Source organism: Scyliorhinus torazame, chromosome 12 (genome assembly GCF_047496885.1).
Source record: "Scyliorhinus torazame isolate Kashiwa2021f chromosome 12, sScyTor2.1, whole genome shotgun sequence".
Taxonomy (NCBI): Eukaryota; Metazoa; Chordata; class Chondrichthyes; order Carcharhiniformes; family Scyliorhinidae; genus Scyliorhinus; species Scyliorhinus torazame.
In genome coordinates, this window is record NC_092718.1 from 39,246,907 (window position 1) to 39,267,749 (window position 20,843).

Consider the following 20,843-nt stretch of genomic DNA (forward strand, 5'->3'; position numbering starts at 1 on the left):
AAAAGCCATACCATGGAGTGATGGTTAAGAAAACAAGTGCCGAGATCTGAAGAGCAGCTAGTTAAGGAAACTAGAGAATTGGAGAGAGGTTTCCAAGAAGTCTGAGGTTAAAGGCACTAGAACAGATAACTGTTCAGTAAGACAGACAGAGCTGAGAAGAAGGCTAAGATGGCAGAAAGATATTGATTTTCAGGTTTGTGAAATTTTACAACAGCCTGTGGAATGTGAATTGAAATAACTATGGAAATTGGTAGCTGGATCTTGGAGTTTGTGTAAAAGCAGTTAAGCCAAAGGAAACCTAAAAGGAGGTGGTGTAAAATCCTGGACTGGATTTCCTGTTAAAAGTGGAGTGGAGCTTTGCTTAAAAGAGGTCATTTGTAAAAGCTGTATGGCTCGGTGAGGCATATAGGCAGAAATTACATAATTCAAGAAATAGACTGGACAAACTCATTTTGATTTTGAGACGGTAAAGCAAAATAATTTTAACTTTTGGATACAGGAGTTAAACATAGCGAGAACATATGAGGCACTTAGCGAGGTGATTTTTCTAGAAGAGTTTAAAAATTCACCTCCTTTGGTTATTAGGGTGAATGTTGAGGAACAAAAAGTTAAAACTGCTAGCCAGGCAGCAGAGTTGGCTGATGATTATGAACTTGTCCACAGAACAAAACCATTTTTCAGTCATCCTTTTAAACCAGAGGAGGATAGAAAGTCGGAAGGAGAAAAGGAAACAAACAGCCAAGAAAAAGATGGAACAAGACTGTGTCCCAGGAGTGACAGGGGAATCATACAATTTACAGTGCAGAAGGAGTCCATTTGGCCCATCGAGTCTGCACCGGCTCTTGGAAAGAGCATCTACTTAAGCCCATGTCTCCACCCTATCCCCGTAACCCAGTAACCCCACCTAACCTTTTTTGGACACTAAGGGCAATTTATCATGGCCAACCCACCTAACCTCCACATCTTTGGATTGTGGGAGGAAGCCGGAGGACCCGGAAGAAACCCACGCAGACACAGGGAGAACGCGCAGACTCTGCACAGACAGTGACCCATGCTGGGAATCGAACCTGAGATCCTGGAGCTGTGAAGCAACTGTGCTAACCACTGTGCTACCCTGCTGCCCTAGAAGACCAGGCGGGGTTTGTTAAGGGTAGACAGTTAACGGCCAATGTTATAAGGCTCCTGAATGTGATCATGATGCCCTCTGAGGGGAGGGAGGCGGAGGTGGTGGTCGCTATGGACGTGGAGAAGTCATTCAATTGGGTGGAATGGAATTATTTGTGGGAGGTCCTGGGACGGTTCGGGTTTGGGCGGGGCTTCAGTGACTGGGTTTGATTGCTGTACCAGGCACCAATGGCGAGGTGAGCTCGGATTATTTTAGATTGCACCAAGGGACGAGGCAAGGATGTCCCCTCTCCCTGCTGTTGTTTGCCTTTGCTATAGGGCCATTGGCCATGGCGCTGAGAGCGTCAAAGGATTGGAAGGGGCTAGTCCGGGGAGTTGGAACACAGGGTCTCGCTATATGCAGATGACCTACTCCTATATATTTCCGACCTGTTAGGGGGAATGGGGGCGATTATGCGGATCTTAGGGGAATTTGGCTGGTTCTTGGGGTACAAATATGAGTAAAAGTGAGGGTTGTGTGATCCAAGTGAGGGGAGGGGGCAGGAGAGAAGGCTGGAGGAGTTGCCGTTTAAGGTAGTGGGAGATAGTTTTCGTTACCTGGGTATTCAGGTGGCAAGGAGATGGGAGCAGCTACACAAATTAAATCTGGGCCGATTAGTGCAACAAATGAAGGAGGACGTCCGGAGGGGGGACATGTTCACCTTGTGACTGGCGGGGAGGGAACAGACCATAAAGATGACAGTTCTCCCAAGATTATTGTTTGTTTTTCAGTGTCGTCCTATTTTTATTCCAAAGACCTTTTTAAAGTGATATCTGGGTTTGTGTGGGCGGGTAAAACCCCGCAAGGAAAGAAGGTGGTGTTGGAGCGGAGCTGAGGGGAGGGAGGGCTAGCACCCAGAAGAAACCCACGCAGACACGGGGAGAACGTGCAGATTCCGCACAGACAGTGACCCAAGCGGGAATTGAACCTGGGACCCAGGGGCTGAGAAGCAACAGTGCTACCCACTGTGCTACCGTGCTGCCCTTCTGAGTCACTGTTAGCTTAATCCTAGTGGAACCATCCAAAGTTAGCGATTTAAATCATCTTGTTGGGTGGTTCACAGCACAGCTCAATTGTCCAGAGGAAACTAACGCATCCAAAAGACATTCCCCAGCCTACCTTTGGGGTACTCCCCAAAATCCGATGTGGGGGAGACCAGAAGTTGTGGCCCATTGTCATGATTGTTTATTGCTTTGTGGTTTTCTTTGATCTGCCATTCAGCGTGGTGACATTGGGGTTAAGTTTCTGAGTTCACACCAGCATTGGGAAACATTGCCAATGGACACAAAATCAAAGGCAATGCAGCCAATATGCCCGCTTTGGAGTGCAAACTTCTTCAGCCAGTATGCAGTTAGAAAATCACACCATTTCAATAATGCCCCTTTCCCTTTCGCACTTTAGTTCCACAAATTAAATCTGTGAATTGGATAGATACTTTGCACAGTTGGAGATCATGGCCGGGATTCTTCGAGCCTCCAAGCCGAAATCGTGCTTAGCGCAGGGGCGGAGAATAGGGTCTCAGACCCATGATTGGCTCCGATGCCGGGACGCGAACCTCCGACGACCGGAGAATCGGCGCCGGTTGTTCGTGCACAGTCGACGCGGCGCCGATCGGGGGCCGTTGAAAGAGGCCCCCCGCGGCGATTGGACGGACGAGTTCCCGCCGAGTTCCGCCGGCGTGGCTCCCGTATGGTTCCACCCGGCGTGGTGTGCTGGCCGTCATAGTGGGGGGGCGGGGGAATCAGTCTCCTGGGGGGTGGGGGCCTCCACGACGGGCGGGCCCGTGATCGGGGGCCACCGATCGGCGGGCGCGCACGATCTGGGGGGGGACTACCTTCTTCCGTGCCGGCCCGCTGTGTGGCCCCGCCATGTTGTGCGGCCCCGCCGCCGCTGAAGCTGACCGTCGCCCGCATGCGCAGACCCACGGCCAAAAGTGTAGGGCCGCGTATCGGCAGCAGGAGCTGCGCGGCGCATGCTGAGGCCCTGCTATCCCTCTTAAAACCGGACAATCACTCCGGACTTTTTGAAAAAGTCTGGAGTGATTCGCACCCGTTTTCTGGCGGGCGTGGGGACATAGCCCCATTTTTGGAGAATCCCGGCCCATGAATCTGTCCTGATGAGTGCAAGACAAAAACCTTCTACAGTCTGTCTCTTTTTTCATCAATTCTGTTTTACCAAGCGACGATGGTTTTATTGTAGCCTTCCTTCAGAAGTCAGTTATTCTGAAATAAGAGATTAATATTTACAAGATGAAATTACTATGTAATTCAATCCAGACTGGCAAAAAAAAGCAAGTTGTCATTTGTAACAGAATTTTATTTTTTTTAAAGTAAAAGATTCAAACAGTCAATAGCGTTACTGAATATATTTCAATGAGATACTTATGGATGAAGCATCGGTGTCTCAGTAAAGACCGTGAGCTGGATTCTCCGCAGCCCCGCACCAAAATCGTGTTTGGCGCTGGGGCGGAGAATCTACTTCTACGACAGGAATGGGTCCGGCACCGCATCCGCGATTCTCTGGTCCCTGGAGAATTGCTCGCACACGATTTATGGCTGTGGGGCCACTGCCAGAGGCCCTCCCAGCGATGATCCGGTCCCGACCGGCAGAATTCCCGACGGCATGGTTCTGACCAAGTCTGGCCGGTCGGGGCTCTCGCGCGGCGGCTGTGGACTCAGTCCGCAGCCGCTCTGGTGGGGGGTGGCGGTATCAAGTACTGGGGGGAGGCCTGATGGGCAGAGAATCCAGCCCCGTATCTCGCTCCTTTCACGTCATACACTTCACACTTTGAGTTAAACTGGAAGAGGCAATTGTGGCAGCTAATTTGCACAGGGCGGAATGCGCAACAAGAGAAGGGAAAATGGGATGCAGGCTGCTACAACGTGGTGAAGCTTCATCCCACTGAGTCACAAATTGGTTGGAGTTCCACATTTCTGATCCGATACAGAGAGCGTGTGCTTCCCATGGGGTGTGTGAGGAAATGAAAAAGATGCATGACCCCAGACTGCACTCAACTAACTTCGAACTCACCAGTGGCAGCAGTTACTGGATGTTTCCCAAAGCGCTTCTCGCATTAATGAAAAGGAGTGAAAAATGGAACATGCCAGAAGCAGTCGACAAGGAAGGGGGTCAGGGTTAGTTTGGAGGATTCTGTGTTTACCTGGTCTGCAAAGCCATTCGCAAAGGATAAATGTGGAGCTGGATAAGAGGAGAAAATCTGCGCTGTTGCATTTTGGCCCGTTATTGCCAAGTTTCCGCCATCAAAAGCCATGAATGCATCTAAAAAGCACACAAAGGTTATTGGAGCAGGCGGGGATTTCCATTGGTCTCTCAAGTGTAAATTTAAAAATGACGGACTTACCGTAATAAAGCCCAAAGACTGTCGCTGAACCGACAAAGGCTCCAATAAACTGAGCAATGCAGTAGACAGGCAGTTTCAACCATTGGAGCCTTCCCAACACACACATGGAAAGGGAAATAGCAGGATTCAGATGTGCCCCTGTAACAATATTAGACATATTTACTGTTTGGCAGGGTGGGGGGGCAGATCCATATTCTGTACCACATTGTCTAGTGATAGCTATCACATTCCATACATTAACCACATGGCAGTCATACTGCGCAGGTCCACTATTTCGACTCACAGCTCGGGGAAACGCTCAGAAGTATGTTAATCCATTGGCATCAAGCGAAGTCTAAGAAATGACACGTGTGAAGATGACTGGTCATCTCAGAAGCCGATGTCAGACATTTCACAAAGGACATTCACCCCCGCCCCAAGTTTCGAAAGGGAACCAAAGAGTTTCTTCCGATTGCTTCTTTATTTTAAAAGTTTTTTAAAAATTGATTTTCGTTTGTATTTTTAACCATAAAGAAATGATAAGAAAACACAGGAAACATACACAGGAACACGAGGCATATTAACAGTAAAATCCAAATGATCGGCAACAGCAGCTATACCATTAACTATATACATGCTGCCCCCTTGTATTAGAACATACTAGGGGAGTGATTGAGGTAACAAAGGCATAACCTATTGGTTGCCGTGGCAGCATCAATGGTTTTCCCCCCATCCTCAGCACGCCTTTAATCCCCCTGTACTTGTTTCCCTTGGATTCTCTGTGTTGCCTCCTTTCCTTGCCTCACCTCCCCCCCTCTTCTTTTCTCCTGTCTAGATTGGCTACCGCACCCCCTCCGCCCCCCCCCCCCCCCCCCACTGTCTCTCTCTCCACCCCCCTACCCTCCCTACCCACCCACCCATGCCCCACCCCCACCTCCGGCCAATCGTTGGCTGCTGGTCACAAACAGGTTCTCGAAGAGGTTGGTGAATCGCCTCCATGTATTGTGGAAGACTTCTTCCGGTCCCCTGATGAGCAAATTTTTCTTTCTCCAATTTGAGGAATTCCGCCAGGTCGGACGGCCAGCCTGAGGCCTTGTGTGGCGCTGCTGATCTCCCGCTGAGCAGGAGTCTCCAGTGGGCGATCAGGGAGGCAAAGGCGAGGGCGTCTGCCCCTCTTAGCTGTTCTGACACACTCAACAAACTACCACTAGCAGTCATGGCTCCACCCTCACTCCCACAATCCCGGACATAGCTTCGAAAAAGGCGGTCCACTACCCGACAAGTTTGGGACAGGACCAGAACATGTGGGTGTGGTTGGCCGGGCCTCCCTGGCACTGTTCACACTTGTCCTCCACCCCCGAAAAGAACCCCTTCATGCGTGTTCTGGTCAAGTGTGCCCAGTGCGCCACCTTTAGCTGCGTTAGGCTCAGGAGGTGGAGTTCACCCTATGCAGTGCTTTGATCCAGAGTCCTCCTCCTATCTCTATGCCTAGTTCTTCCTCTCATCTAACTCATGTTTTGTCCAGGGAGGCCATTACCTCCTCTAACATTTGTCCGTAAATGTTGGCGCACTTGCCATCCCCTAACTCACCTGATGGTAGTAGTCTGTCCAGTAGAGTGTGTCCAGGTAGCTGGGGAACTTTGCGGTCTCCTTGTGGAGGAAGTTCCTTAATTGTAGGTACCGGAGCTCATTCCCTTTCAGGAGCTGGAGCTTTTCTGTTAGTTCCTCCAGGGTTGTACTCTACCTCTACAGTCTCCGTACAGGTCCCTTAATGTCGGCATCTCTTCGTCCTCTCTCCACCCCTTCGTCCTGTCTCCACGTTTTGAAGGACGGGTCTATTGCTGCCAGGAAGAATTTATGGTTTTTCCAGATGTAGGACCTGGTGGTCATTGGACTAAGATTGAAATGGTGCCTGAGCTGGTTCCAGGTCCTTAACGTGACCACCACCACCACCAGGTTTCTCGCATTTGTCTGGGGGAGATGGGAGTGGGGCCGTGGCCAGTACTCAGAGGGTTGTCCCCATACAGGAGGTCTCTTCCATTCGCACCCATTCCACCTCTGGTTCTCTCACCCACCCCCGTACCCTTTCTGTGTTTGCAGCCCAGTGGTAGAGGAGGTGGTTTGGCAGTTCCATTACTCCTCCCATGCTGACTAGGGGAGCAGGTCATCCACACAGAGTGGGACTCTGTGCTCTCTCTTTCCCCTTTGGATGCCTTTCCACCCCTTCGACGACCTGAGGATGAGAGCCAGTGGCTCGATTGCCAGAGCAAATAGCAATGGGGACATTGGGCATTCTGGCCTTGTGCCTCTGTGCAGCCGGATGTATTCAGAGCCGGTAGCTGTACAGTTGATTCACCCACGACGTGAACCGTGGCCCAAATCCAAACCGTTCCAACACCTCCATGAGCTACTTCCATTTGACTCTGTCGAAGGTCTTTTCTGCGTCTAGATGATCACTTCTGGTGTCTCCTCCCCAAGTGGGGTCATAATCACGTTCAGCAGGTGCCGGATGTTCGCTCTTAGCTGTCTGCTCTTGATAAATCTCATTTGATCTTCCAGGACTACCTTTGGCACGCAACTCTCCAGTCGCCTCACCAGAGCCTTCGCCAGACTTTGGCGATGGTGTTCAGGAGTGAGATGGGTCGATATGATCTGCATTCTGTTGGGTGGTTGTCTTTTTTTGGGATCAGCAGTTTTGAGGCCTACGCCAGTGTAGGCAGCAAGGCCCCTCTTGACAGTGAATCGCTGACATCTCCCACAGCGCAGGACCAGTGCTGCCGCAAACCTTTTAGAGAAGTCCACTGGGCATCGATCCGGACCCGGTGCCTTCCCCGACTGCTCTCCATGACCTCCCCTAGTCCTAGCGGTGCTTCCAGTCCCCATTTCTTTTCCTCCCCCTGATGGGCTTTCCAGCCCCTTGAGAAACATTTCATCTTCGAGTCCACCTTCAGGGGCCCGGAGATGTACAGAGCCCTGTAGAAGGTCACAAAGGCCTCGTTGATCTTATTTGGTGCTGTGACTAGCTTGCCGTTCCCGTCCCTCACCTGCGTTATTTCCCTCATGGCGGCCTGCTTTCTCCGCTGGTGTGCCAGTACACGACTGGCTTTGTCTCTATGCTCATGGAAGGTCCCCTTCTGATTGCTTCTTGAACAAGTCTCGCTGCCAACTGTTCATTTTCAAAATCAGAGGCCAGCAGCAACATTTTAACAAAAGGTATTAATGACTGTGACCTTCCTCCTTGCTGCTCCCAGTCCACCACTGGATCCTCACTGCAAGTATATCAGAAGCAGGAACTCAAGAAATAGGAACAGAAATAACCAATCGACCATGCTCCGCCAGTCAAAAAGATCAGGGCTGATTGTAGGCACTTTCCTGCCACTAGTAATCATTCTTGAGAGACTAAACATCTGCCTATCACAGGCTTGGATGCTTTCAACGATGGAGCATTCACAACAGTTTAGAATCCATACAGTGCAGAAGGAGGCCATTCGGCCCATCAAGCCTGCACCTCTGAAAAAGCACTATACCTAGGCCCACTCCCCTGCCCTATCCCCGTAATCTAACCTGCACATCTTTGGACACTAAGGAGCAATTTAGCATGGTCAATCCACCTAACCGGCACATCTGTGGACTGTGGGAGGAAACCGGAACAAACCCACGCAGACATGGGCGAACATGTAAACTCCACACAGTCACCTGAGGCTGGAATCGAACCTGGGTCCCTAGCGTGTGAGGCAGAAGTGCTAACCACTGTGCAACCGTGCCTAAACGATCGGCCCCCCACATCCTGAGACTGGGCCACCAGTGGAAACAATCAAACCCCTTCTGAGTCTTGTATGGTTCTATGAAATCTCCTCTCAGTCTTCAAAACTCTACAGGATGTAGGCCCAATTTACTCGGTCTCTCATCATAGGATTCAAACTGTTATCAGAGACCCAATTCAAACACACCAAGGAAACACCCAGTTCATGTTTTTTGAACATCTGCTCTTTTAGCAAACGCTCAATGCGCTTTGGTATCTAAATGTTTGTTTAATCTACATGAATGAATGATGAATGGACATCAGACTGCACCATTACCATGGAGTGCAGCTTAAATGCTATTCCGCTGAGCTCTCATTCTTAATTGTGCTGGAACATATCCATAAATTTGCTGTAAGGCTAGGAAAAGAAAGAGAGGATGATAATTTACATAGCATCTTTCACCACCTCAGGATTTCCCAAAGTGCTCCACTGTCAGGGAAGTACTTTTGAAACATGGCCAGGAGATGGACTAAGAGGAGCGGTTGGTAAAATGGTGGAGGAAGGCCAGTGGTACACTGCCCGACAGCGGGTGTTGGGCGGGTAATTAATCCAATTAACTGGCCTTTACATGGCCATTTTGCATTCCTGCTCGCATCCCATGGAGCGGACCCCAACAGAAATGGCCGCCCCTGTAACTTTGTCTCTGCTGCTGGAACATTCTCCTTCTGATAGTCACTGACGCTCACTATGGGTTCCGTCAGGGTCACACAACTCCTGACCTCGTTACAGCCCTGGTTCAAACATGAACAAGATTGCTGAGCTCCAGAGACAAGGTGACAGCGATTGCCCTTGGCATCAAAACAGCATTTGACTGAGTATGGGTATCAAGGAACCCTCGCAAAGCTGGGGGTCAATGGGAATCAGGGGGGAAACTCTCCACTGGTTGGAGTCATGCTTGGTACAAAGGAACATGTTTGTGGTGGTTGGAGGTCAATCATCTCAGCTCCAGGACATCACTTGCAGGAGTTCCTCAGGGTTGTGTCATAGGCCCAACCATCTTCGGCTGCTTCATCAATGACCTCCCCTCCAACATAAGATCAGAAGTGGGGATGTTCGCTGATGACTGCTAAACGTTCAGAACTATTTGCCTCCTCAGATACTAAAGCAGTCCATGTCCAAATGCAGCAGGAACTGGACAATATTCAGGCTTCGGCTGGTAAGTGGCAGGTAACATTCCCGCCACACAAATGCCAGGCAATGGCCATTTCCAACAAGAGAGAATCTAACCATCACCCCTTGGTGTTCAATGGCATTAACATCACCGAATCTATCAACATTACAGGGGTTACCATTGAACAGAAATTGAACTGAACTAGCCATATAAATATTGAGATTACAAGAGCAGGTCAGAGACTTAGAATTCTGCTGAGCATAACTCACCTCCTGACCCCAAAGCCTGTCTATCGTCTACAAGGCACAAGTCAGTGTGTGATGGGATACTCTCCATTTGCCTGGATGGGTGCAGCTCCAACAACACTCGGAAAGCTTACCAGCATCCAGGACAAAGCAACCCTCAGATTGGCACCCCCAGCCACCACCTTCAACATTCACACCCTCCACCACTGGCAAACTGTGGCAGCAGTGTGTACCAGCTACAGGATTCACTGCAGCAAATCATCAAGGCTCCTTCACCAGCACCTTCCAAAAAAGCAACCACTACTGCCTAAAACGACAAGGGCAGCAGATACCTGGGACCACCTCCACCTGCAAATTCTCTTCCAGGCCACTCAGCACCCTGACTTGGAAATATATCACCGCTCCTTCACTGCCACTGGGTCAAAATCCTGGAACACACTCCCTAACAGCACTGTGGGTGTACCTACACCTCAAGGAGTGTAGTGATTCAAGAAAGCAGCTCAGCATCACCTTCTCGAGAGCAATTCGGGATGGGCAATAATTGTTGGCCTAGCCAGCGACACCCAAAACCCATAAACATATTTAAAAATGTCGGAACATGCCTTCCTGGCCCGGGCATATTCACAAAATGTATCGCCAGCCCTTTGTGAGCTCTTCAACATGGGGGCGCCCCCTCTTTCCCTCAACAATGGCCACCTCTATCTACCCCTCTGATTGAGTCATCCGCTTATTGTGGGAGATTACTTACCTGCCTTAATTGAATGGTGGACCTGGCAGTATCTCCACTCTGGTCCCACCATTGGCCTGTGTGGGATCGGAACCCATAATTAGTCTTGGCGGAGGGACCCACAGTACACCAGTAAAATTCCGGCTATAGTCACAGCAGGGAATGGAGGGAAATATTGGAGCCAATCTGCACACAGCAAGGTCCCTCAGGCAACAACGATATAATGATCGGATAATCGGTTTCTTTCTAGTGATGCCAATTGAGGTATATATTCGTCCAGACGCTCCAGAACCCAACCACTAACCCCACCGGTATTTTTATTTGAATAATTTCCTTCTACAGGGGGGGGGGTTGGGGAGACAGAACCTCAGTTTAACGCCTATCCAGAAGGCAGCATCACTGACAGTACGGCACCTCCCTCAGTTCTGCGCTGCAGCCAGTGTCAGGCTAGATCACAGAATCACAGAATTTACAGTGCAGAAGGAGGCCATCCGGCCCATCGAGTCTGCACTGGCCCCTAGAAAGAGCACCCACCCAAGCCCGCACCTCCACCTCATCCCCACACTTCCACCCTATCCCCGTAACCCCACCTTACCTTTTTTTTGGACACTAAGGGCAATTTAGTATAGCCAATCCACCTACCCCTGCACATCTTTGGACTGTGGGAGAGAACCGGAGCACCGGGAGGAAACCCACGCAGATAGGGGGAGGACGTGCAGGCTCCGCACAGACAGTGACCCAAGCCGGGAATCGATCCTGGGACCCTGGCGCTGAGAAGCCATTGTGCTAATCCCTGTGCTACCGTGCTGCCCCCAGATTATGTGCTCAAGTCTCTCTAGTAAGTTGTTTCCACCAAGCCGCACTTACCTTTGTCTTGTGGGAGTACTTTTAAGAAATGGGTGTTTATAAATGGGTGTGTATATAAATATCTGTAGTGAGAGTACCTTTAAGAAATGGGTGTTTACTACTGCAGTGATGTCAGAGAGTGGGTGGAGCTGGGCTGCCTGTCAGCTTTTTATTTTTGTTTTAGGCTGTTTGCTGCAGCATTTCACGGCCTCACTACTCTTTGCGTAAAGAACCTACCTCTGACCTCTGTCCTAAATCTATTACCCCTCAGTTTAAAGTTATGTCCCCTCATGCCAGCCATATTCATCCGCGGGAGAAGGCTCTCACTGTCCACCCTATCCAACCCCCTGATCATTTTGTATGCCTCTATTAAGTCTCCTCTTAACCTTCTTCTCTCCAACGAAAACAACCTCAAGTCCATCAGCCTTTCCTCATAAGATTTTCCCTCCATACCAGGCAACATCCTGGTAAATCTCCTCTGCACCCGCTCCAAAGCCTCCACGTCCTTCCTATAATGCGGTGACCAGAACTGTACGCAATACTCCAAATGCGGCCGTACCAGAGTTCTGTACAGCTGCAACATGACCTCCCGACTCCGGAACTCAATCCCTCTACCAATAAAGGCCAACACTCCATAGGCCTTCTTCACAACACTATCAACCTGGGTGGCAACTTTCAGGGATCTATGTACATGGACACCTAGATCCCTCTGCTCATCCACACTTTCAAGAACTTTACCATTAGCCAAATATTCCGCATTCCTGTTATTCCTTCCAAAGTGAATCACCTCACACTTCTCTACATTAAACTCCATTTGCCACCTCTCAGCCCAGCTCTGCAGCTTATCTATATCCCTCTGTAACCTGCTACATCCTTCCACACTATCGACAACACCACCGACTTTAGTATCGTCTGCAAATTTACTCACCCACCCTTCTGCGCCTTCCTCTAGGTCATTGATAAAAATGACAAACAGCAACGGCCCCAGAACAGATCCTTGTGGTACTCCACTTGTGACTGTACTCCATTCTGAACATTTCCCATCAACCACCACCCTCTGTCTTCTTTCAGCTAGCCAATTTCTGATCCACATCTCTAAATCACCCTCAATCCCCAGCCTCCGTATTTTTTGCAATAGCCTACCATGGGGAACCTTATCAAACGCTTTGCTGAAATCCATATACACCACATCAACTGCTCTACCCTCGTCTACCTGTTCAGTCACCTTCTCAAAGAACTCAATAAGGTTTGTGAGGCATGACCTACCCTTCACAAAGCCATGCTGACTATCCCTGATCATATTATTCCTATCTAGATGATTATAAATCTTGTCTCTTATAATCCCCTCCAAGACTTTACCCACTACAGACGTGAGGCTCACCGGTCTATAGTTGCCGGGGTTGTCTCTGCTCCCCTTTTTGGACAAAGGGACCACATTTGCTGTCCTCCAGTCCTCTGGCACTATTCCTGTAGCCAATGATGACATAAAAATCAAAGCCAAAGGTCCAGCAATCTCTTCCCTGGCGTCCCAGAGAATCCTAGGATAAATCCCATCAGGTCCCGGGGACTTATCTATTTTCAGCCTGTCCAGAATTGCCAACACCTCTTCCCTACGTACCTCAATGCCATCTATTCTATTAGCCTGGGGCTCAGCATTCTCCTCCACAACATTATCTTTTTCCTGAGTGAATACTGACGAAAAATATTCATTTAGTATCTCGCCTATCTCTTCAGACTCCACACACAATTTCCCATCCCTGTCCTTGACTGGTCCTACTCTTTCCCTAGTCATTCGCTTATTCCTGACATACCTATAGAAAGCTTTTGGGTTTTCCTTGATCCTTCCTGCCAAATACTTCTCATGTCCCCTCCTTGCTCGTCTTAGCTCTCTCTTTAGATCCTTTCTCGCTACCTTGTAACTATCCATCGCCCCAACCGAAACTTCACACTTCATCTTCACATAGGCCTCCTTCTTCCTCTTAACAAGAGATTCCACTTCCTTGGTAAACCACGGTTCCCTCGCTCGACGCCTTCCTCCCTGTCTGACCGGTACATACTTATCAAGAACACGCAGTAGCTGATCCTTGAACAAGCCCCACTTATCCAGTGTGCCCAACACTTGCAGCCTACTTCTCCACCTTATCCCCCCCAAGTCACGTCTAATGGCATCATAATTGCCCTTCCCCCAGCTATAACTCTTGCTCTGTGGTGTATACTTATCCCTTTCCATCATTAACGTAAACGTCACCGAATTGTGGTCACTGTCCCCAAAGTGCTCTCCTACCTCCAAATCCAACACCTGGCCTGGTTCATTACCCAAAACCAAATCCAACGTGGCCTCGCCTCTTGTTGGCCTGTCAACATATTGTTTCAGGAAACCCTCCTGCACACACTGTACAAAAAACGACCCATCTATTGTACTCGAACTATATCTTTTCCAGTCAATATTTGGAAAGTTAAAGTCTCCCATAATAACTACCCTGTTACTTTCGCTCATATCCAGAATCATCTTCGCCATCCTTTCCTCTACAACCCTAGAACTATTAGGAGGCCTATAAAAAACTCCCAACAGGGTGACCTCTCCTTTCCTGTTTCTCACTTCAGCCCATACTACCTCGGAAGAAGAGTCCCCATCTAGCATCCTCTCCGCCACCGTAATACTGCTCTTGACTAGCAGCGCCACACCTCCCCCTCTTTTGCCTCCTTCTCTGAGCTTACTAAAACACCTAAACCCCGGAACCTGCAACATCCATTCCTGTCCCTGCTCTATCCATGTCTCCGAAATGGCCACAACATCGAAGTCCCAGGTACCAACCCATGCTGCCAGTTCCCCAACCTTGTTTCGTATACTCCTGGCATTGAAGTAGACACACTTCAAACCACCTACCTGAACACTGGCCCCCTCCTGCGACGTCAAATCTGTGCTCCTGACCTCTATACTCTCATTCTCCCTTACCCTAAAACTACAATCCAGGTTCCCATGCCCCTGCTGCATTAGTTTAAACCCCCCCAAAGAGCACTAACAAATCTCCCCCCCCAGGATATTTGTGCCCCTCAGGTTCAGATGTAGACCATCCTGTCTGTAGAGGTCCCACCTTCCCCAGAAAGAGCCCCAGTTATCCAGAAATCTGAATCCCTCCCGCCTGCACCATCCCTGTAGCCACGTGTTTAAATGCTCTCTCTCCCTATTCCTCATCTCACTATCACGTGGCATGGGCAACAACCCAGAGATAACAACTCTGTTTGTTCTAGTTCTGAGCTTCCATCCTAGCTCCCTGAAAGCCTGCCTGACATCCTTGTCCCCTTTCCTACCTATGTCGTTAGTGCCAATGTGGACCACGACTTGGGGCTGCTCCCCCTCCCCCTTAAGGACCCGGAAAACACGATCCGAGACATCACGTACCCTTGCACCTGGGAGGCAACATACCAAACGTGAGTCTCTCACGCTCCCACAAAATCTCCTATCTGTGCCCCTGACTATAGAGTCCCCAATTACTAATGCTCTGCTCCTCTCCCCCCTTCCCTTCTGAGCAACAGGGACAGACTCCGTGCCAGAGGCCCGTACCCCATGGCTTACCCCTGGTAAGTCCCCCCCCCCACAAGTATCCAAAGCGGTATACTTGTTTCTCAGGGGAACGACCGCAGGGGATCCCTGCACTGACTGCTTTTTCCCAGTCCCTCTTACAGTTACCCACCTATCTCCAATCTTTGGTGTAACTAATTCCCTGAAGCTGCTATCTATGACCCCTTCTGCCTCCCGAATGATCCGAAGTTCTTCCAATTCCAGCTCCAGTTCCCTAACTCGGTCTTGGAGGAGCTGGAGATGGCAGCACATCCTGCAGGTAAAATCAGCAGGGACACTAACTGCATCCCTCACCTCAAACATCCTGCAGGAGGAACATTGCACTCCCTTCCCTGCCATTCCTCTTACTTTCTACCAAGATCTGGCTAACAACTAAATTAAATTTTTATTAAAAATAATAATAATATAATAAAATATGGTACTTAACTCAGACAAAGACTCCATACTTTCCGACACCGGAAGGCTTCACCTTCATCCAACAGGTTCCATTGGAGGAGCGTGTACGAGGGCCAAAGGGACCAAAAACATTTCCTCCATTTTTGTCAGCAGCAAACAAGGTAAGAGAAAATGGTGGGTCGCGCAGGTCGGCCGGTGTGGGTCGCGAAGGTCGGCCGGCGTGGGTCGCGAAGATCGGCCGGGTTGGGTCCCGAAGGTTGGCCGGGTCGTAAAAATGGGTCCCCGGGAAAAAAGTTTGAAGAACACTGCTCTAGACAAAGGGAAATAATGCAATTTCTTGGCATGAGTGGATTTGATCGAACATTTGTGCAAACGTTTTGTAGCGTGATTGCTCCACTGATGGACTTGCTGAAGAAACGTCGAAAATTTCAATGGACAGCGGAGTTTCAACAGACATTTGATGGTCTGAAAGCTGTGATAACCAATGCTCATGTGTTGGAGAATTGCAAGGGACTCTGTGATCAGATTGAACTGAAGTATCTGACTTTAAAGAGAAATGCCGAGGTGTAGAGAAATGGATGGATCATGCAGAGAGTTTCTTGTTCAAAGAGACAGTCAATCGAGAAGGATTTTAGTTGGAGGAAGAAGAACAAAAATGGACTATATTATTATACCTGTTTGCGTGTGTTGTTTTTTGAAACAAAAAAGTATATTTACTGTGTGCATTTCTTAAAGGACAGTGAAAAGGTGAAAAATGAACCCATCTTGAAGTTGGTGGTTTATTTTCTTTTTTGGGGGGGGAGGTGTCATGTGAGAGTACCTTTAAGAAATGGGTGTTTATAAATGGGTGTGTATATAAATATCTTTAGTGAGAGTACCTTTAAGAAATGGGTGTTTACTACTGCAGTGATGTCAGAGAGTGGGTGGAGCTGGGCTGTCTGTCAGCGTTTTACTATCGTTTTAGGCTGTTTGCTGCGGGGTGTGTTTTAGTTTCGTTTTCAGTGTTGGAGCTGAAGCCAGACCAAGCAGGTGTACTGCTGTTCTCTCTGCCATCAAAAGACTATCTCTTGATCATTTGGTGAATTCAGAATTATAAATGTTTTCAGTAGTGACTTTAACATGATGTGCTGCTGATAAAGGTTTTGTTTTTAAGTCGTATGGATGTTAAAAAGGAAAGCTTAAAGGTTTACTTAGTATTGTATTCTTTGGGGGTTGTATTTGAATTAATGGTTGCTAAGATGTTCACTGTTTGTTTTAAAAAGGTTAACTTGAGTTCATAGAATAAACATTGTTTTGTTTTAAAAAATACTTGTCCATTTCTGCTGTACCACACCTGTAGAGTGGGCCGTGTGCTCCCCATACCACAATCTATTAAAAGTTGTGGGTCAGGTGAACTCCATGATACACTTTGGGGTTCTCTAAACTTTGGCCCATAACGCTTTCCTTCTGTAATCCAATGGGGAAAGGGGGAAACCATGGAAAAAGGAGAGAGCGTCCAAATGTTAAAGAGCAATACATCTTCAGTTAAAAAGAACTGCACTGTGCACTGTCAATTTTTTTTTTAACCTAGAAAATGTTTCACTACAAACCCTCAAGCAGTGCTATCTTTCCTCGTGGTGGCAAAGCCAGGTACATAAATTTGGGCCCCCAATTTAAGGTAGAGAAGCATTGATCATTTATATTTCAAATGATTTAAAAAGATTCAAACCCAAATCCTGTACATTAAACAATGCTTTTATAGGTCCCATTTAACATCTTTCCAGTGCAGGCAGAAAGTTCAAAGTTAAAAAGACAGCAGACCAGACTGTCAGCGATAAACTTAAAACACCACAGGCCCATTTAAAATTGCACCAAGCATTTCAGTCACTCTTTAGAAAGCAAGTTTCTGGTACAGTCACACATGGTACTGAAACGTTCCTCAGCTCCTTGATGGGGATGAGTGTGGTCTCGCACAGAAGATGAATATGGAATCGCTGGCAAGTCAAGTTAATGATCAGACAGAACACGGGAGAGGTGCTGAGTGCTTAGCTGAGCTTGTCGGAATCGTGGGAAACGAGGATTCCAACTCTCCGCCTGGGGTCCTGCTCATCCATTCCCGGCTCTGACAGCAACAATAATGCCCTCCACCCCTGAATGATTCTGAAAGCTGCTAATTAAAAGAACTCCAAAGTTGGGATTTTGAGCTCAACTTAGCCAAAACAGTGCAATTAAACAGCATGGCATTGTCTGGAAGAGTCCAGGGCTGAATTTTAACCAGAGAAAATCCATTCATTTAAAGGGCTTAGATTCAATTGAATCTACGACTGACTTCTCACTGAGAATACGGACAAGCTTGCAACCAACACCCTGGGGGTTTCATTATATCCAGAAAGAAATATATTTCCCCCCCCCCCCCCCCACCCCACGACACATACACTCACAGACCCAATAGTTCCCTTCTTCATTCTTTTCCCACTACTCTCTCTATTCATTCTCCCACTTTATCATACTGAATTTGATGTTTCCCCATGCTCCTGCTCAGGCCTCTGCCGTAACCATTGAATTCCCTCTGATGTATCATCCCCTTCATGTTGTCCAGGCCATAACCACTGTATAAGTCTCTGATCGCGCCCGAGTATTCAACACTGCCCACCAGTACTGCCCACTGCTGGGTATAAAAGCTGGTGGAATGAAGCAGGGGTACTAGATATTGCTCCTGACCTCTGGAGTCTGCCCAGGTCACTCACTGGAACATCAACAAAATGGGCACTCTTGGCCTCCTGGCTCAATTGTTTGTCTTTCCCTGCCCATTTATCACCTTCTGATTAATCTGGATCTCACTTGATATTTAAAAAAGCCACATGTAACCCTGCCATGCTTACTTGTCTGGCACTTTCTGGTGCATTTCCAACGCGTTTGAGCGTGTTGCCAACAGCGCCATAAAAAGCACAGGCCAACATCCGGTGGCAGCCATGGAGGAGTACGTCGCACATTTGACAGCTCCCGCCTGTAACGGACTTTTGGACCTTTTTCACCCGTTTCTTTCTGGATTTTATGGGATAAATCGGTGAAGAGTGAGACGGTGAGGAGAAATCCCCCTCCGGTGTATGGAGAACTGGACCAGAAGTGGCCGTGTGAGAAGACAAAGTCCTATAAGGGAGACGCAAGTAGAGCTGGTAACAGGGGACAGCATGGCGGGGCAGCAGGGCCGCAGGGTGACGACACAGTGGTCGACGGAGCAGCTGGTGAAGTTTTTCAAGGATTGCTTCGCCAAGCTGAAGAAGGACACGCTGGACCCGATTAAGGCTTTGAATGATCAAGTGGTTCAGAATCAGGAAACCCACGGGAGAGCGATCCAGGAGGTGGAACAAAAGTTGTCTGAGCACGAGGAGTAGATAACCTGTCATGAAATGCAGACACACACATAATGATATACAGACAAGCAGCTAATGGACACAGAGAACAGGACATGGCCAATAAGCAGGCAGGACACTCAGGGGTGGGATCTGACTATAAAAGACACAAGGCACTCACACTCTGCCTCTTTCCACTGATGAACATCTAGAGAGTCAGTCAAGGGTGTTGTTACAATATCACACCTCCTCCACATGGCTAAGAGCTAGTCTGGTTCAGTCAGACAGAGTAACCACACTTAAGTTAGCAGGGAGTCGAACTCACAGAGAACTGTGCGAACTGTGCTATTAGTTCAATAAACCTGATTGAACTAACTGCAAGGTCTGGAGTATCTTTCTGATCTAAGCTGCATCCAGTTGCAGCCAGTGTTAGACCAGTGTACCTAACACGACATGATACCAGGAGACTACTAATTTAAGGTGGCTTACCTCAGTCCATTCCGTGGCGACCAGCAAATGTATCCCGGCACCATGGAGAAGACTCAGGCGCCTCACCCGCTCAGGACCTCCGGCAATCTCAGTGCCAACTGGCGGTCATTCAAGCAAAAGTTTCTGCTGTACATCACAGCCTCGAGGGTGCGTCTGATGCAAGAAAGATCGCGCTTCTCCTCTCAACAGCGGGTGATCAAGCCATCGAACTCTTCAACTCGTTTAACTTCACCGAAGGCCAGGACAAGACAAAGTTTCAGACCATCCTGGACAAGTTCGATAGTCACTGTGAAGTGGACACCAATGAAATCTTTGAGCGCTACATATTCAAACAACATCTTCAAGGTAAAGATGAATCTTTCAATGCCTTCTTAACTAGCCTCCGCCTGCTAGCACTGTCCTGCAGCTTTGGTGATATTGCTGACTCCATGATCAGAGACCAAATCGTGTTTGGAGTTCACTCTGATCCTCTGAGAGAACAGCTACTGAAAATCAAGCATATGACCCTGCCAGTCGCGATTGAAACATGTACAGTGCATGAGTACGCAAAACATCGGTATTCCCAATACAAATCGGCTGAAAATGAGAAACATGCCTCCCGCTAGGCAGTGAGTGTGCAGGCCGTCTCCCGGATGCAGCGCCTCAGCATTGAAGACAGCGGCCATCTCGGGCGCTTTTCCCGGAGCCCCACGCATGCGCGATGCGAACGGGATAACGAAGCGGCCGACATCCACACTGCGCAGGTGCAGATGTCTGCCGACCACACTGCGCATGTGCGACGACGTACGCCGCGTCACGACACCGAAGTCATGATGTGCTTGAACTGTGGCAACGCCCACTTAAAGCGACACTGCCCTGCAAGAGGCAGGCGATGTTTAAACTGCAGGAAGCCTGGACACTATGTAGCCTTGTGCAGGTCTGCACCACCAGTCAGAGGCCAGCGCTCCCAATTCCGATGACGGCGTGTCCAGAATGTGCAACGACGATTACAGGATTCTGATCCTGGCTGTACAACGGATCCAGAGGACGAGTGCCTGGAGTCCGCCGGTCGCGTGGGCATCATTACCACACGTGAACATGCCACACCTAACTCATCTCGCATTCAGTCCATCCTCGCTGTGGATTCGGAGGACGAATGGCGTGCGGTGATGCAGGTCAACCGCTGCTCCATCCAGTTCAAGCTGGACACAGGTGCTTCTGCCAACCTCCTCTCACAGGCAGACTTCAAACGCATCAAGAAGCCCCCCAAGGTCCTTCCAGCAGCCTGCCAGCTCCTGGACTATAACGGTAATGCCATCACGGCACTGGGATCCTGCCATCTACTCGTCCCCAACCGGAGTACCCATGCACGGCTAAGGTTTGAAATTGTCAAGCCGGACAGGGCATCCCTACTGGGCGCGCATGCCTGCAAAAAGCTAAACCTGGTGCAGCGGGTTTATTCAACGACATCCTCCGACGTGGATCTTCAAGCTGGCATTGATGACATCCTCATTCAGTATCCAGATGTGTTTGACGGGATGGGCACTTTGCCATATCGGTACAAGACCCTACTGCGACCTGATGCCAAGCGAGTGGTCCATGCACCATGCCGGGTCCCGGCTCCGCTGAAGGAGCGCCTGAAGGAACAGCTCAAGGAGCTGCAGCAGCAGGGGATCATTTCCAGGGTAACCGAACCGACTGACTGGGTCAGCTCGATAGTGGTAGTTAAAAAACCCTCTGGAGACCTGCGCATCTGCATTGATCCTAAGGGTCTCAACCAGAATATAATGCGTGAACACTACCCCATCCCGAAGCGGGAGGAACCCA

General features: G+C 49.0%; 1 protein-coding gene across 1 annotated transcript in view; it reads right to left on the bottom strand.

Moving 5' to 3' along the window:
* aqp9b (aquaporin 9b) overlaps nt 1-20,843 on the bottom strand; it is a 142,966-nt gene that overhangs the window by 41,143 nt on the left and 80,980 nt on the right. The window contains exons 3-4 of the mRNA XM_072470715.1: nt 4,527-4,664; nt 4,326-4,444 (exon numbers count right to left, since the gene is read on the bottom strand). Of these exons, the coding sequence (XP_072326816.1) occupies nt 4,326-4,444; nt 4,527-4,664 (257 nt within the window). The remainder of the gene's footprint in view (nt 1-4,325; nt 4,445-4,526; nt 4,665-20,843) is intronic.